Source organism: Bombyx mandarina, chromosome 08 (genome assembly GCF_030267445.1).
Source record: "Bombyx mandarina strain Sakado chromosome 08, ASM3026744v2".
NCBI lineage: Eukaryota > Metazoa > Arthropoda > Insecta > Lepidoptera > Bombycidae > Bombyx > Bombyx mandarina.
In genome coordinates this window covers 13,588,195-13,607,944 of record NC_143215.1, presented here as the reverse complement: position 1 = coordinate 13,607,944, position 19,750 = coordinate 13,588,195, and the positions used below count along the sequence as shown (strand labels likewise).

General features: G+C 37.7%; 1 protein-coding gene across 4 annotated transcripts in view; it reads right to left on the bottom strand.

The window, feature by feature from the left end:
* Positions 1-282: 282 nt before the first annotated feature.
* Positions 283-19,750, bottom strand: part of LOC114247257 (uncharacterized) — a 51,167-nt gene continuing 31,699 nt past the window's right edge. For all 4 annotated transcript variants that reach the window (XM_089729253.1, XM_089729254.1, XM_089729255.1 and 1 more), the window contains 5 exons: positions 4,719-4,869; positions 3,730-3,988; positions 2,886-3,076; positions 2,293-2,490; positions 283-1,931 (listed from right to left, as the gene is read on the bottom strand). In XM_089729253.1, the coding sequence (XP_089585379.1) occupies positions 1,710-1,931; positions 2,293-2,490; positions 2,886-3,076; positions 3,730-3,988; positions 4,719-4,869 (1,021 nt within the window). In that variant the 3' untranslated portion in view covers positions 283-1,709. The remainder of the gene's footprint in view (positions 1,932-2,292; positions 2,491-2,885; positions 3,077-3,729; positions 3,989-4,718; positions 4,870-19,750) is intronic.

Below are 19,750 nucleotides of genomic sequence, written 5' to 3'. Positions count from 1 at the left end.
AAAAATGTTGTGCAATAGGTAATAAATATTTCTCATCTATAGAATATGTATACAACAGAAACTTTTGGGTGTATCCGTTAAATACATGTATCCAAATTTAAATGAAAGAACGCTGCTCTAAAGGTAACTTAGGTTTTATTTCCGATCAGGACACCTGCACATTATTTTCCGATCAGGACACCTGCATACATTATTAGTACTGAGTTGAGGTAGTTTATTTGTACAAGTCGTCCTAGTGCAAAAAAACGTTTTAGTGTGTGGTAAACCTAAAATAAAACCAGATTTTTTATTTTCTAATATTTTATTGTTATAATCCTTTAAGTGCTTTATTCATACAAAAACTACAGCGGTAACAAAAAACAACGTTATTGCCCGTAATAAGATTAATGAATAAAGATACAATACACCAATATCTCTTTTGTTAGCACCATTTTTTTAATTTCAACTTTTTTCTACAAACGTATTTTTAACTTAAATCGCTAAGAATGCATTATTATGAAAAGTCAAAGGTCTTTTTAAATAATATATTTCCCATATTATTCATTTAAATTACTTTGATAATTATATATTGATAAGAGCAATCTAAGGTTAAGTTGATGAACGTCTCCTCGCTCACTCGTACACAACCTCAGATAATGAGCTCGAAACAAGAAATTTGGTCCAGCTTCAACAAGTTTTCTTTTTTGTTAATAAAAAATAAAAACGAAATATCCCATTCATTACAGTCTTTGGTTAGGACAGAAAATATACCAGAAACCTTAAATTTATAATATCACAAGCATAAAACAGAGATAGTTTCACTTCCACAAACAATTCAGTCAAACGTTTATTTTTTTAATTTTGATACCAATCCTAAAACATTTTTGAAACATAAATTAAATTAAATACCTGAGTGCAATGAAGTACTAAATCATGTTGGGAATAAGTGCATTGTAACTTAATTACTAAACATAATTGAATCCTATGCAAACGATACAACAAGCAAGATATTTAGTGCTATTAATAGATGGCAATGTATACCTAAATTAGAATACGACAAGGATACAATGCACAAAGTACTATGCGAGAATCGTACAGTAGTGTACACTGTCAATTTGTCCAAACAAATTAATCTACAATGTACCTTTTTAATACTTTCCAGGCATAAAGATTTTTTTTCGAATCCACCTTAAGCTAAATTAACAAAATCTTATAAATACTACACTTTACCACACTTTCAATATTTTTATTAAATTTATTTGTTGCATGAAAGTGACGATAAAGTGTTATATATCCATTAAATTATTTTAAAGGCACATTAATATGAGCTTATGGCAGCTTTATGCCTACGACAGAGGACAATTCCATACCTCCTGTACATTAACTAACGCAACAGTACTAAGAAACACGAGCGAACACTCGATTAAGAAATGCTCGTAACCTTTGCTTTTTGAAACACGATCCTTTCTTAGTGAGAATAATAAAGAATTTATAAATCCCACAAGATTAAATTCAGTTCGCGACTTCCATCACATCAAGATACTCACGATAAAACCCTCAGCCGTCTAAATATATTAATTTATTTAGCTCTAAAATAAGGCCAATCATCAAAGATGATTTAAAATGATATGCCCTGCAATAATATCCATAATGTGAGATATTAACGAACATCCGATTCTAGGTTTATATGGATGACAATATCATTGCAACCTACCACCTTGCACAACGTGCTATTTGGACGAAGGATAGTAATAAAGAACTGCGCATCCTGGTAGCTGCCACCGAGATGCGTGAAGCTCTATGAGCTGCAGTAAAGTACGCCTGATGGAAGGAGCCGCGGCAGTATTGAGGAAAGCGTCACGGACGGCTGTAAGTAATCGCTCCAAATCTCCAGGTAGCTGAGTTTCCAAGTCTCGGCCTATGTACGTCAGTACGAAGAACAGATTCTCAGTCTGCAAAGATTTACAAAAAAAAATTAGGGCAGTCAGATTATGTGACGTAACAAAAATCGTTCGTTGAATTTCAGACCTTTTTGTAGATGAACAAGAAAAATATGAAATGTGTTGCGCCCTTGAAGATACAAAGCATGGCTTTCGTAGTAGAAATAAGCAGTATAGTTGTCCCTATCCTTTTAAATTTACAATGTAAGCCAGGTGTAACACCAGCTGTAAATGCAATTTATAAAATTTACAGGTTTGGTTTTTATTACACCATGTTATTCCGTCATGGAAGTCGTTCGAGAGCATGTTATAAGTTCATTATTATTTCCATAGAACTACTGATGTCTGGTGATATTGGTAAAGTGATACATACATCACTAGCAGAAGGCACCGGCTGCCTGATGCAGTCCTCGCAGCACTTGCAGATGAGCGCGAGCAGCACGTGCCCGGGCTGGGCGCTGGCTCCCCGTCGCTGGATGGCCCGGCGCCGCAGCTGGCAGTACATCTCCAGCAAGAACGACAGGAACGCCATCAACCGAGGTCGTCCACCGCCGATCATCGCGCCCAACAGCTGGAAAAAAGTTAACAATTACCTTGTTTTTTTTTTACTTCTATAAAACTTTAATACCAAGCTATTTATTGTTCTGCTTATTGTTAGCTTTGTATTTGATGATACTGCATTGACGTGCATTGCTTTTAAATAAAATGAAGATTTTGGCATATAAGAAAAATTGACGATTGACTTCTTTTGCTAGCGGAGATAATATATGCGCCATATTGAGACTTCGCACGTATAGGCATCAGAGTTTTGCCAATTTCAACTTCGTCTCCACAGTCATCTGTTCCGGTTTGAAGAGCAGGACCCGTTGTCATTCTGTGTGATTAAAACTTTGATATGGAAAGGAAGAGAGCTCGTGTATCGAAACTTCTGGAAATGATATATCCAGACATGGAATGTGGCCGTACCTTGTCCCTATCGTGGTACCATTGCTGGCACGTGTTAAGCAGCGACTCGAGGAAGGTTTCCGTCTGCTCGCGCTCAACCACGGCGATGCAGCGGCGGGCGGCCGGCAGCGCGTACCGCGGCGACTCCACTGCGCGCGAGACCAGGTGCCCCACAGCATCCATCAGAGTACGGGCGCACACGGCATTCGGATCTGAAAATTAGACGTTGCTATCAAAATTAAAAGTCTCTCAATGCGGTACCAAACAGCTCTTAACCCGTGTAAACTTTACATTTGGGGCCAAAATAAAGGGCGTTAATGACGACGAATGATCATAGAGCACACAATACAAGACAGTGTAATTTTTGTTTTAGGTCACATTATTAGTGTTTGGCTCGACTCCAAAGTGTGAAATATGAAATAATCATTATTTCGCAAAAATAGCAATTTGATTTTAGTTTTTTTTAATCTTACTAAAATTCGATTTTTTGTGTCAAGTCGGAAACTTATCGTGGTATGGGCATATTATGCAAAGACAAGATGAGCATGTGGTCAAAAATATCCTGGATGTGAAAGTAGATGGTAATGTGAAGTAGAGTCCAAAAATATTTGGATGAACTGTTTGAAAGAGGATATGCCAGGGGGAGGAATGAGAAGGGTGTAACTAAAAAGATGACATTTACAAAACGACAAGTCTTCAACTTCATCATGCAAAAGCTTTTTACTTATCCAGGAATCAATACATATACACTTTCTAAGTCTACGACCTTAAGCTACTAGTATTTTACCAACAAGAAATAAATAAAATTGATCCAGATCGATATTTTCTGTTTCTGTAGAATTTATCAAAGCTCAGCAAGTCTCACCTTCCAGGGCTTTATCAATACACTCTTGAATCTCCGGCGGGAATGTACCAAGGTCGCCGGCGTCGGCTGCCAGACCCAGGGCCGCCATGCCACTTGCGAGTGCATCCGCTGACGTTAAGGACTTTGACCTTTTCAATCCTGGTGTAAATGATTGTGGACGGATGCTCTTCCCATTACCATTCGTCAGCGACGACGGAGGAGATTTCTTCTTCTCAGGAATGATAGTCTGTGGTTGCAGCTTGAAGTGCACGCGTGGCCCCTGTAATTTATTGAAAATGATGACCTTTACTTTATTAAGGTACCAAATAAATAAATAAAAAGAGAGAAGTAATACAAGGTACTTTCAGTAATAAAATGTTTAATGACAGTGATACAATATTGTTGAGGTCTATATCGTAACTTTTTTATATCGTAACTTTTTCTCACAGTATTATTGAGATAGACAACATTTTTTTTGAAATAGTTATATGCTTTACCATTTTCTATGGACAACGATATAATAAGAGCCTACTAAGTTAGTCGTCTTTAGGGTTTATGCGTCTATGATCCAAGGCTATAACAGAACCTTCTGATCTATTTTTATCGGTAAGAATACACTTTAAGCCTCTCTAGGATGAAGACTTTGCCCTGAGTATGCACACGGGAGGTGGATTTATTTTACTCGACAGTATCTAATCGTACAATAGTACCCCAATAATATTAAATAAACTTAATAGTGTAATGCAGTTGTATTGACGGAATGATCTCGAACAATTCCGCGATAAGGACTTTGACCTGAAGACGATTTACATACTTGTCTTTTGTACGAACTGCTTGCGTGAAAAATATTGTGTAGATATATTTGCTCTCTTATACTGTGCTCATGTATGGAACAGTATGTCCCGTGATAAATACATAGTAGATAGGTGTATAGTAGGTACATAGTAGAATACCTAGTACTATAGATAGGTCAATTTTCGAAATGGTAATGCTGAAATTTTCGTCCATACCTGTGCATGTGGCACGTTCCCGCTGGAGGCGCTATTGAGGAGCGCGTGAGGCGGCATCACGGGTCGGTAGTGGGGCGGCACCTGCGCGTGCAGCACCGCCGACCTGGAGTGCTGAAGTCCCACACTAGCGTACCCCACGCCCAATGCCCCTCTGTAGAATGAAAAAACGAGCGAATGAGTAACGATATATTACTTTAGAAAACATCAAAATAACAGCGCTTATAAGATTATTAATTTTTTTTCTCCCTCTATATATTCTCTAATATACACTTCACTGTGACGATCCTGAATATACTTTTTTTCCTACCTAGGCTGTGAGCCTTGAGAGGCTATTTCAGCGTAACCTTAACTAGTAAGTAGGTGAGGTCACGGGGCTCAAACCTGACGACGTTGTTAACACGAACCCTAGCGAGAGCCGTGCTTCGCAGAATCTACCACCGGATCGGAAACGCGACCCACTGAAAAGATCCGGCGAAAAACTCAGTGTGCTGTGTATGACGGTTAATTTACTCGTCGAGACCTTCGTCGCAAGCGATGGGTTCGACGAGAACGATGACCGGGATTATTAAAGCCCGAGACTCCACTTCTTATATTAGATGCAAACAAGAAGTAGTTTACCCGTCGCCCTAATCACGTCATTACGGATCCTTCCGATCCATTAACGGTGCTTTTAGGTACCTCAAGAACCCGACGCTTACGACAAAGGGCTCGCCGAGTATATTAACCCACAGACACAGCCCACTGAGTTTCTCGCGGGATCTTCTCAGTGGGTCGCGTTTCCGATTCGGTGGTAGATACTGTGAAGCACTGCTCTTGCTAGGGCCAGTGTTAGCAACACTTCCGATTTGAGCCCCATGAGCTCACCTACACGTTAAGGCGAAGCTGAAATAGCCTACCTACCTATACTAAAATAGGTAAAAACACAAAGCCGAGCTACTTTGCCAAATGCCAAATTCACTGAAATTTGACGGGAATTAATTTCATTAGATTGCCTAATGGACGTTGCAGTTTAGAAACAAGCATATTTGTTTTATTCAAAAACAAAACTATAGTCACCATTATAAAAGTGTTAAATTTTAAAACTAAAACAATCTTTAAAGACTAACATATATTTTGTGTAACAAATAATTAACATGCATGTCGCACAATGCGCACCCGTTACGTAGTTCCAAAAAGGGAACACTAACTCCGAGTGGCGAAGGCAAATGAACACGAATAATGATCGGAAACGTAACTACATGAATAGATATATCAATATTAATGATTGATGATCTCACTAGTGGGTGTGGTGTTAAACACTAGTAAATAAATTACGATTAGTTTTCGAGCCCCGAACCGCTTCTGCAACGAAACGATTTTGAAGAGTTTTTGTATTTTTTTTTTTTTTATTGCTTAGATGAGTGGACGAGCTCACAGCCCACCTGGTGTTAAGTGGTTACTGGAGCCCATAGACATCTACAACGTAAATGCGCCACCCGTCTTGAGATATAAGTTCTAAGGTCTCAATTGTAGTTACAATGGCTGCCCCACCCTTCAAACCGAAACGCATTACTGCTTCACGGCAGAAATAGGCAGGGTGGTGGGGTACCTACCCGTGCGGACTCACAGGAGGTCCTACCACCAGTAGAATGTATGTACAAATTTGAAACAAATGAGACATTAATGTCACAAATTGCATAAAATCATCAAAGTCGGTATGGTACTAGGTATGAGCGTTAGGATATTTAATAAATTACCAAAGTAATTAAGAGACCTAAACGATTTTCATTTTAAGAAAAAACTAAAAGATAATCTTATTAGTGAAAATTATTATCACTTAAATGATTTTCTTAGGGACGACATTGAAAATAAATGGACTTTTTAATTATTAGCTAAATTATTGATGAATGAATGGTAATTTATATAATATTAAAATATAAACGTCCGTCTGGTGTAGTGGTAAGTGACATGGTCACTACACAAGGGGGTCGCGGGTTCGAATCCCGCCAAGGGAAGATATATATGATAAATATAAATGTCTTTCCAGGGTTATGGGTGTATATTAAATATATGTATGTGTATAATAAAAATATTATATTTATTTCCGTTATCTGGTACTTGTAACACAAGTTCTTTACGAACTTAGCACGGGACCAGTTAACGTGGCGTGATTGCTATAAAAAAAAAAAAAAAATTCTTCACTGCACTAAAATTCGCATGCTAAATAATCACAAAGCATACACGCTGCTTTTAACTCATGTAATAACTCATTTACACTATGCTTGGCGAATAAATGATTTCTTTCTTTCCTTCTTTCTTTCGGTTCACCTAGAAAAACAGGGGTAACACGTAAAAAAATTGTCGAATTGAGAACCTTTCTCCTTTTTTTCGGAAGTCGGTCAAATAGAGTACACGTTAAAGCCCTCTTATTTTAAACTGTGTCTGTCATGCTGAGCTCAATGGGATCGAGGGCAAGTGGCGCGTCCTCCCGGCGCGGGCGTGCAGCGCACTTGTCACTTGTACGGTTTACAGTTCACGAGACCGCTGACCGCGCCGTGCAGCTCAACCAAGGATGCAACCAATTATAGTAAATAGAATTAAACAACTATTTATAATCATATAGCTAATCTTTATCTATATATATAAAAATGAATTGCTGTCCGTTAGTCTCGCTAAAACTCGAGAACGGCTGGATCGATTTGGCTAATGTTGGTCTTGAATTATTTGTGGAAGTCCAGAGAAGGTTTAAAAGGTAGATAAATATGAAAATGCTCGGAATTAAATAAAAGTAACAATTTTGTTTTTCCTTTGATGTGTTCCCCGTCGGACGATTCCTTTTGATTTTATACAAAAGTTTAGGTCTTTTATTTATCGATTGAGGCACTACGAAGTCTGCCGGGTCAGCTAGACTTTATATATATATATTTCTTCTGTTCGTGTGTTTGACAATGAACTCCTCCTAAGCGGCTGGACCGATTTGAATCATTCTTTTTGTATGCGTTTGAGTGGCGCTCTGAATGGTTTAGATTCACAAATCAGCCCGGCAGATGGCGCTGCAGTCCGTATCTAGGTTCTTTATCTATACTGCAATCAAACGGCTGGATCGACTTGAATAATTTTTTGTGTATGCACAGGACAACGTCTGCCGGGGCCGCCAATTAAATAAATAGTTACATAAAATAGGAGAGCTACCTACTTTCTTGCTGCAATAATCTACTGAAAATATGTACATGCAACAAAATAATTCTGGTATGATAATTATCAAATTACTCATATACACATATGTACATACATATTATTATAATCACTTTCTAACTGCTAATAAGAATGAATTTTAAATACACTTAATTTCTCGCGATGCACAATTCCGGGAGAATGAATACAACTGTAGAGTAATACGATTCATATTATCAACATGTTATTTACGACCAAATGTCATAAAAAACAAACAAAAGATTGACCGCTTAGAAGAGGCAGTCAAATAAAACCGATTCATACGAGAACTTCTCCTTTATTCAATTTCGAAATATGAAACTACATATTCTTAATTTCTATCCTTTGTGTGTATCTACTTAATTTTTAATTTGTCAGAGCACTCGCGACTTCGTGTGTTTTCAATGTCAAAGAAAATGTTATTTGATGTGCCACGAAACAACCAAATAAACGAATTATTTCAGCCTCCTGATAAATGAGTAATCTTACAGGGTATTTATTATTTCACGTACCTACACAGTCGTCAAGTCATATCGCCAAAGAAAACGCGAGTAGTTGGGCACAATAAATTATCTTAATGTAAACAACACACTATTTCCTCAAGGTAACGCATTCCACCGCAGCTGTATTTGCTTAGATTCTGCTGCTAATTGTGAAACGGCTTTGTCTATTGACGACCTTCACTTATAGTCTTACACGAGTATCTATGTTTGCCTTTAAAGGTTATCACGAGTTAAGTATTTTAAAAGATAACGCTTGGATCCTCTCCTTTAGTTTTGATTCCATTACTGGTAAATAATTTGATCCTCTCCTTTAGTTTCGAATATTCCATAACAGGTAAACAACAAAAACATATTTATTATACAAAAAAAAATGTGTTTCTTTAGTGGTTATAGGATGAGTTGTAGGCCCAACGAGGGTGAACCACTAACTTTTCCTTCCATTGCCATTCACGTTGTGACTTACATCTTTGGTAACGACTTCGCTGAATTCGTGAAGCTCAAGTTTCGGCATCTTCTTTAGTGAATTTATTTATAACTAGCGACCCGCCCTCGCTTCGCTTCGGAAACATTACATTTTATTATCGACGATGCTACCCGCGGTTATTGTCGTACCGCGGGGGAAGCAGCGGGGCGAAGCTAGTCTTAAAAAAGTAGCCTAATTTACTCCTTATATCATCAGCTACCTATCAGTGAAAGTTCCGTCAAAATCGGTCCAGCCGTTCCAGAGATTAGCCGGAACAATCAGACAGACAGACAAAAATTGTAAAAAATGTTATTTTGGTGTGTGTACCGTATATATATTCATATGCATGTAGTAATAAGAGGCTATTTCAATATTACAAACAGACACTCCAATTTTATTTATATGTATAGATTATTCAAAATCGTTTACGCTATTTTTACAAATGTCGATCATTCGTTCATATGATAAAATGATAGTCGTTCGTGACCACTAAAATCTAAAGTATTCGAATCTTAAAATAGATAGAAGAATACAAAAAAAAAACAATTGTATACTCCTCGCAAAAACCGAAGAAAAAACTGAATTCATTTATTTAACACAAATAACTATTATGTTTAATTTACGTAAAATTCACTAACATTACAAAGTATGTAGTTGATTAGCGCACGTAATAACCGCTCGTTCTTCGATTTATATACTGCGAATGGCTCAGAGAACAGTACTTTACACGTAATTGAAAAATAATAAATAATGAATCAGTTTGGCTGGGTGTATTTCAAACAACAGGCAGTAGAGACAACGAAGTGTCAGAATTTCAATATCACATTATTGTATTATCACACAATGTGTTAAAATTCGTGGCAAAAAGATCAAGGAAGGTTACTATGACACACGATAGGTCAGTTGCACAATGTCAGTGGCAGTAAATAAGTGTGTAATGATAAAAGTGTACATTTTAACTTTCGATTTTTACTATTTCAAATCAGATCGCAATGTTTTGCGGAACATTTGCGGTAGGCAGCGGCTTGGCTCTGCCCCTGGCATTGCTGAAGTCCATGGGCGACGGTAACCACTCACCATCAGGTGGGCCGTATGCTCGTCTGCCTACAAGGGCAATAAAAAAAAAAAAAAAAGCATGTTTTCAAGACTTAATGTTTTCAGTTTTGAATAAATTAAAGAACTCAAAACATGTTCATAATTACCGAATCATAGCATTTATATTTTGAATTTGTACAACGTTTGTTATAAAAGTGAGATGTTATAATATAAACGAAGTTCACGCGAGCACATTTCCGACCTATTCAATGCTGGTGGAGTTAATAAAAAGCCCAAGTAATATGAATGAATTTTCTAGACATAACGGAAATCGATTTCTAACCACACCGAAATGGGATCCAAAACAACATTGGTTACTTGTACTAGTTTCATAGTGGCGTATCGTATACGTGGTATATAGGTGGAGAGGGTATAAGACATTGATGTATTACCAGCTTTTTTATACTTAATCGCCGGTAGCCACGAGGGACTATCCGGCTAGTTTAAATTACTGTAATATCTTCAATATAGTCCAGATTTCGTATATGTAAGAAGACCATCATAATGATACTTTTTCTTTAATGTTTATATGGGTGGATGAGCTCAGGGCACACCTAGTGTTAGTGCTAAATGGTTACCGGAGCCCATAGATTTCAACAACGTAATTACCGTCTCCCACCCTAAGACATGAGTTGGTTTTAAAGTACAGAGGCTGCCCCATCCTTTAAACCGAAACGCTTTACTGCTTCAACGCAGAATTTTTTGGTGTTTCATTTTTACTATTACTTGATGGTATTCTTTCATCATGGAAGCCATTCGTAAGCATTGGCTAAGTACATATTTAATTAGAAAAATTGGTACTTGCCTGCGCGATTCTAACACCGGCACAGTCGTATCGCTCCTTACGAATACACTGGGCGCTTATCTTAAGGCCAGGACTACTTCTGTTTGAATCTACCCGCCTGTTTGAAGAAAAGGTATTGATGCTTATCAGAGAAGATACCGTAATATGGACAGAACTATATTGTGTGAGTTATGAGTCTGGCGATGCTGACGTAGCCGATCGCCGATAACCATTTAATATGGCCGCATACTAGTTGCCTACTGAGGAGGAAATTCTACTCTACCTCATCATGGTATAATAGATTGCAGAATGCATTGCGCTAAATCAACTAACAATCACTAAACAAAACATATAAAAATACATATAAATTGGTACAAACGTATCGTGTGGCAGCAAATTCCGTGAGTCATACTCAAATGAAACTCAGTGAAACTGACAACGCTTCAACTACGCGTTATTCGCTTAAAGTGACCAATTAAAACCTAAATGTACTAAATATTTTTTTACAGTTCTGCTCGAATTCCAATTGAAAAATTTCTGCCCTTTTTGTCTAGATTTAAATATAGACCAAGTTTGAAATAACCAGACTATTATCCAATTATCGATTCGGTAGCAACGAATTATTCTAGTCCTAGATTGGCGATATTTATTCCGACCAGCTTTTTAAAACTCCAAACTGGCCTGGGCCGTATTTGAATTAAGTGCAACATACATGGGATCGTGATCTAAATCAAGAGTCAAGTTATTCTGGGACTTTCAAATATAAATGTAATCAATGATTATTTTAGTATAAACCGAGGGCCGTTTTCCAAATAGTTCTAAAAGCGGCCTACTAGTGTGTTCGTGTCCTGATTGTGATGTTGTGGCTTGTGTAAAGTCGTCTGTTCATCTTGTCACTTGCGGCCCACACTTTAATAACGAAATATAAAGCTATTATAATAGCTAGCTAGCTAATAGCCGGTGTCGATATTTGAGAAAAGACGAGTATGTGACTTTGGGCTAGTTGGTTTTGTTGTTCTTTTAGGCACACGAGTATACGGTCCATTTGATTGTTAGTGATTACCGTGGCCTATGAATATTAGCAATGGCAGGGACACAGCCAAGCAGCTGTCTAACGATTATAAAAAGTACCGCTATTTTCCTATATGTTCCACTACCGTACTATTTTCTTTTTAAAAGCTATGCGTGTTGACGCGGACGCGTCCCTGGATCCTAGTGGCGAAGATATTCACTGCTAATTAGTGGTGGCCTGATCTCCGTGCTCAAAGCGTGGGTAACGTCCAGTGTAATTCGAGCGCGGAAAGTCCAACCTCAGAGGTCCGTATTGGAGGTGGTTGAGCGAACTATCGGCCAGCGCGCAAAATGTCGAGGTGATACGTAGTTGAAGAACCCCAGTGTGATGCTTGATAGCGACGGCTCGTGGCGGGCGATGTTAACTTCTACAAAACACTGTGGGAAAGCTTAAACGACAAAGGGAAGATCTTCCACGGAGCGGGTGGTATTTGCTCGGTAGACCGACGATCCAAATGTTGTTGTTCGGAACTTGTATATATGCAGGCTTGTCTTGATAATGTCGTAAGCGAGAGTCAGACATCTGTCAAATATCTTGCGTTGTATGATGGCTACCGCCACACCACCATCCTGGCGAAACGGGCGGCGGGAGGTCCGAGAGAACGTTCTTCTCTCACCGCACCAACTAACTCGAACTGAAAGCCAGGATAGGGATTTTTAGCTACGTAATAATTCCGTTCGGCGTCACGCTAGATAGCAGAGAGATGCGCTCCGCAATTAACATGTCATCTTGCCTTCTGCCCACTTCAGTTGAGTTCTGTTACATTTGAGGCTTGAAAGCGTATTGTTAAATGATACGGGGCTTTTTGTTTTATTTGCTGGTAGACTAGAGGGCTATTCTAGTTACGCTCGAACGGGTAAGTGAGCTCACGGGCTCGACCTGAGAGAATTTGCTAACACTAGCCCTAGTAAGTGGAGTGCTTGGCAAAATCTACTACTGGATCGTGACCCACTAAGAAGATCCGGGGGAAACTTGGTGGGCGAGGCTTTATGTGTTCAGCATTGAGAAGCTCCGCTCCCCAAAAGTCCGCAGATTTCAGTCCAACCCAAAAATTATGGGCTACGTCAAATATCAAATTGAATCTATAGTCGTCCGTCTGCCCATCATCATCATTATCCTGCCCTTCTCCCAGTCACCTGGAGTCGGCGCAACATGTTTTCTCCTTCCATACTCTTCATATACCATTTCTCCATTCACTCCCTTCTTACCCATATCGTCTTTCACGTAATCCATCCATTTCTTCTTAGGTCTGTCTACCTCTTCCTCTATATCCTTCCACATTCATAGTTAATATTCTCTTACCCACCTCATTTTCATTTCGTCTCATCACATATCCATACCATCCCAAACGCGCACTTCTCAGCTTCTCTGTCACAGGTGCCACTTTCAGACTTCCTCTATTCGTCTGCCCATTACCAGAAAAAAAAAGAATTGAAGAACAAATGTACAGTAACAACATACATTACGAATCGAAATAAATCTAGCATGTTAGGTAATAACATGTTTGCCTTATTCTTTACCCGAAGACATGAAAATTTTAAACGAGAGCACAGATAAGGAGTCTTATTACTAGAACAATAACAAATGATTACTGTTACCAATGTACATTATAATTATCTTGTCACTTTTTTTCATTAGTGCAAACTTTACGTTGACAGTTAACGTGTGACCTACTTTGCGGTATTAACATAAGCAAGTTTAATGTTTATTATGTTAAAAAATCTATTCTTACAATAAGTTTTGACGTCATACAAAAATCTCATTCGAGCAGTCTACTTTTAAGAAGTAAAATAAAAATAGTGTTATAATCTACAAGTCTCAAGGGCCCTCCAACTTATCGACATTCAAATTTTTTAATGCTTTCGAAACAAATGGGTGGAAGAGTTCACAGCCCACTCTGTTGTTAAGTGGTTACTGGAACCAATAGAAATCTACGATGTAAATGCGCCACCCACCTTGAGATAGATATAAGTTCTAAGGTCTCAAGAATGGTTAAATAAAATTGTAAAAAAAATGTAAATTAAAATTTATGAACTACGAATTGTCATTGTGTTTCGCACATTCATGGGACTTTTAAAATGTAGTATTTATATTAAAAATAGAAATAAATATATATTAGTGGAGTTAATGTGAAATCTCAAATTCGCTGTGTGTGAAATGCATGTAATCTAATACAAGTTGCTTGAAAAAAAAATCATCTTTTTTAGTAGGTCCTGAAAACTTTAAGTATGTACTGAAAGATTTTCGCCTGTATAAGGTATCCTCATACTATTAAAACATGATTATGTTGGCCCCCGTAAATACCAATCAACCTTTTTTATTACGCTTACTTATATATCACTATCACTACAAGCGGTTTGAAAATGTAAAGCCACTTGTGGCGTCTTCAAAGTTGTTACATAGCTATAATAACATTTGATTTCGGAAACATTGGGTATAGATATATAAAAATATATTCCTTCCCTCGATCTTACAATATTCTATTGAAACTATTCTAACAGAGCCCCCAAGTTATTCTGACAAACTTTGTTGTAGTCCCAAGATTTTTTATTGTTGAATTTTTGGCGGGAACCAAGCCGATAGACTATTTGAGTTTTTCTAAAAAGCCCACTGAAAATCACTGGTTTCCTGAAACTTTATGTAATGTATTTATGTAATCTCATCTCGTTATATTTGATTTTATCCTGATTGATTAAAGTCTCAAATTAATCAAGTTCATCTCATTTCTATTCGTATCATCATTTTTCATAAAACATAATATAAGAAAAAATAAGACTTGTCTTAAAGGACTCGTTACCAGGCCACAAAACTTAAAAAAAAAAGAGTTTTTTGACCATTTCAAACATCCCAAAAGGACGGGCCCTCGTTGCGAATAAATTATCGTTTTGTTTACCTTCAGTATTTACATTTTAGGTATGAGACCTTTATTTTTCATTTACCAGACGGAAAACAAAATTCAAAGTGACCTTGCCAACTTGGACGGTACGACAGCGCACATCGCTAAACTTAGACGAGTGTGACGCACGCGTCGACAATTGAAAGGATTTTGTTTAGTCTGTTAAGGCAAGACAAAATGGATCTAATGAACTCCGGAAAGCCGATGGAAATACAAAAAGACGCCACATTGAAACGAGACAGCAGTTTTCTACAAACTAGGTTAATGAACTGAGAACGAAACACAGGCATACATACGCGGCCATTGTTTTAAATTATAAATACTATACTATAATATCTATATTTATATCTCAGATAATATATTGTATATTCCCACCATCTATATTTTATTGGCAAGTAGGATCACAACGTACAATTAAGTAAATATCTAAAATAAACCAAACTATAAGATCAATTCTATAAACAATTTCAACAATCTACAAAAGAAGACCATCCCCAAAATTTAAAATCAAGTCAAACAACGCCAACTTTCACTAGAAAGCTGAAAAAGAATTTCTAGATTTTGAAAGACAGTGACCGTTGAGCGCACCGGGCTATCGTGGAGCGCATTGGATTCGTGACGTCGACTGTTATTTCAGCAGTTTCACTGTACACGCTTCGTTGGCTTCCACTACTAGACGTGCTACAATGATTTACCGCAAATTATTAATAACCGGTAACCGATGTAGCGCTCTGGCTAGTTACGACTTTATTCAATCTACTTAATATAATATGTAGGTTCTTGCAACATTAGCTTCTTGTTTATTAGCTTTATCATGTCTTTTCTATTTACACCAGTTGTTCGGGAAGTTAAGGAGAATTAAGGTGAATGATCGGGTCATCATGGCCCTACGTTTTATAGCTCTGAATAGCTTAAAGAGCATTGCATTCATGTCATTTCGGATCCTCCCGATCTACTAACGGTGCTTTTAGGTACCTCAAGCACCGGTCATTGTTCTCGTCGAACCTGTCACTTGCGGCGAAGGACTCAACGAGTAAATTAACCCTCAGACACAGTCCACTGAGTTTCTCGACGGATCTTCTCAGTGGGTCGCGTTTCCGATCCGGTGGTAGATTCTGCGAAGCACGGCTCTGGCTAGGGTTCGTGTTAGCAACGTCGTCAGGTTTGAGTCCCGTGAGCTCACCTACAAGCTCGGCGAATCTAGAATAACCCCTCGAGGTTACTAGAGTAGGTAGGAAAAAAAAGAGTATAGCATTCTAATTATCCGACGCTTTAAGCTTTAAGAAGCTTTATTACTTTATTTATACTTGTTGTTCAAGGTAGGGTCAATGGTAAAAGATCTCGACGAAGCCGCATGCGCTGGACTGATCAGGTCAAAGACCTTACCAAAACCCCGCTTAACGAGTGCGTGCGCCAAGCCTCGGTTCGCAAATTATGGAGAATATCTGTCAAGGCTATAATAAACAAGAAATCCACATGAACACAACTGCTCTGCCAAGAATAACCGACTATGATGATGATGATTATTATTGAACTGACTCCAGCAATAAGTAATGCACAATGACGGTACCATATCAGAAACTTTCACGCAATTACCAACACTTGTACAAATTTTCAACCGATTCGGATGCACGACGTGCAAACACATTCAGAAGTCGAACACATTAACATTAAACACAATACGTATGTAGACATAAACACACAAATTTTTATATATTTTTTCATAATCTACATATTAATACGTGAAGCAAAAACTTTGTATCCCTTTTTAAGAAAGTTGCGCGAACGGAGGAGTATGAAATTTTCCACACTTATAGAGAACTAGCGACCCGCCCTCGCTTCGCTTCGGAAACATTAAAACACACATGAAACCAAAAAAAAAAAAAAAAAAGTAGCCTATGTTCATCAGGGACAATGTCGGCTTCTAATGGAAAAATAATTTTTCAAATCGGTCCAGTAGTTTCGGAGCCTATTCGAAACAAACAAACAAACAAATCTTTCCTCTTTATAATATTATTAGTATAGATATAGAGTAGAAGTGCACAATGCTAATATTTTTTTAAAATAATGCATAAAAGATACATTAAATAAATAAAGAAAACATTACACACACTACATACTATGTATTTGACGCACACACGCATGCATATTTATTGTCAAACTTTTGTTCTTGACGTCTGTTGTCAAATTGAGAATAGAATATGGTTTGTCTTTGTTAATATTTTTTTATAGAGTAGCCTTGGTGAAATTTGTGATTATAGAAGTATAAAATACAATCATAATAGTGTACAAACTTACAATTCCAATTATTATAGTCGAATTTCGACTACTCGGGACCTCTAGTTGTCTTAAATATAACTAACAACGAATTATTGCTGTTTGAGTATACAATCTATAGTACTCAAACACGTGACTGAAATCGTTTGACTTATCTATGGAATTCGAAATTTTATGCTTTATTGGTTTAAGATTGCTGCTCTATTCATACGTGAGAAGTGCTATAATTATTAAACCTTCCGCTTGTTTCAAGTATGGAATCTTCCATTATTAGAATCAACAAAGCTTCTGCATGAAGTATAATTTTAAGAGGTCGACATCCTCAGTGAAGATAATGAGGAAATGACTAACATGACAACAGATCAACTTAATACACGAACGCCTCAAATTGTTTCATGCGCTGCAAATAATGTCACAATGGAATCTGTATGATTTTTGTCGCCCAGTGTATTATAGTTTAAAGATATGCTATATTGTATCAATGGTCAGTGCTTCTTAGATTTATCTTAAATGCAATGTTTATGTCTAAAATTGTCGATAGATCTGAAATTAGTTGTAAAATTTATATTGTACCTAGTTAACAATTTCAAATCTTTTAATTGTTTTGTGTTTTATCAATCATATTATTTATTATTGCATTTGCGTGTATAAGAACAGATGTGTTGGTAAATTTTCAGCCTGACTCATGGATAAAATTTATACACTTATGTTATTAAATTAATCTATTTATATTGTTGTTTAATTTTTATGTAAAATTAATAATTATCTCTCGTATACTCACACATCAGAAGTAGAATAACGTCCTCGCACCATTTTTAATAAATTAGTTTATCTTCTAGAATTCACTAGATCGCTAAATAGCACCTCTCTTTCACTTCTAAAATAAATCCTTATATACACTTTAGCTACAGCGTTTATCACTATCTTCAAACTGCAAATCTCAGTGCAAACTTGGCAAAACCACCAACAAATTACGTCTCATTTCTCTCTCGACGGCGGAATTTTATAAATAGCCCGTATATCCGGCAAGCAGCCTCGATTGAGGATTCCCAGAGGGCAGATATAGCTTGTGATCAGGCGTCGGTCGGTGGTCAATGCTCTTGCCTAGAGATTCGCAGGCAGCGATGCGAGAGGTAGTTTTGAGGTTCGTTCGAAGGCGTTCGATTGTTTGTTCGTGTTGGTTTGGTCGCGGTCGCGAGAACTCCGCGCGTCTCCCGGCGTGTGCGCGGACTGGCGTTCTGCGGCCCGCTTCGATTGCGCGGGCGTAATCGCGTCAGAGCCGCGCCACTCTCGACAACAAAGTGATAACAAAAACTATACAATTGATACTAAGTTCGCGACGACGCGACGCACCTACCTACGCTGAGCAGACATCACAGCTTCGCACATCGTCCATGCGATTTTTGTTATGCCTCAATTGGATCTCGGCCAACGGCAACCATCACAGCTCGTTACGTTGTTACTAAAGCAGATGAGAAACAACTATCCGGGCAAGGTCAGAAACATCGCGAGATGAAAAACATCAAAAATTTATTACTCATTCATTTAAGACGTTCAATCTTGATTAATCTAATCTGATGAATAGAAACAAAACTATGTAATTATGTCGAATGTGTTTGCACGATGTATCCAACTTGCCTAAATAAACGAGTTCATTGGTCAAGTACTCAAAGTCAAGGTTTCACAGTGTCCCGTCCACTAAAAGGGAAATAAGCCAATGGATGACGAAGCACGAACTGACCGCCGAGAGCATTACATCACAAATGGAGTGGGCGCTATAAACGTTGCACACCGACCAAACGACCGAACTCCAAGCCATGCCATATACATACATGGTATACCTATTAATTCTTATTAGGCTGGGCTTAATAGCTAAGTATACAGTTTAAATGTCTTCTATGAGTCAAATGACCCGCAGTAGTAAAGTTTAATTTTAATATTTTTTTTATTGCATAGATCTGTGGACGAGCTCACAGCTCACCTGGTGTTAAGTGGTTACTGGAGCCAATAGACATCTAAAACGTAAATGACGCCACCTACCTTGAGATATGAGTTCTAAAGTCTCAGTATAGTTACAACGGCTGCCCCACCCTTCAAATTCATTGGAAAAACTGGTACCTGCCGGTGAGATTCGAACACCGGTGCATCGCTACATAGGAATGCAGCGGACGTCTTATCCTTTAGGCCACGACAACGACACAAACTACAAAACTGTCAAATTCAAAACTACGACACAAATACTTTTTAATACGCTTTTATTAGCTTCAGACGTTCGTATGTTAGTATGTAACGGAATCTTTGAACATGATTTTGACCCCCTTCAAAACGTCGGATTAACTCGAAATTTGGTATACTTCGGTCCTCAGAGCGATGATAATTCAATATTTAAAAAAAAATGAAAAAAAAATATTGAAAAATTTGAAATTCAACTAAAAATGAAAAATAAATAATAGTTTAAAAAAACTAACAAAATACACTTTTATAGAAAATCCAACTAAGAAATAGAAAATAAATTTGAATTAAAAATAGTGTAGGTAGACAGCGGCTTGGCTCTGCCCCTGGAATTGCCGAAGTCCATGGGCGACGGTAACCACTCACCATCAGGTGGGCCGTATGCTCGTCTGCCTACACAGGCAATAAAAAAAAATCTTTTATTGTAAAAAAGCATGGGGTGCATGGTATCAGTAGTTATAAATATTTTATGAACAGATATGAGTAGAAGAGTTATTTTGATAATATCCTGAAAAGCA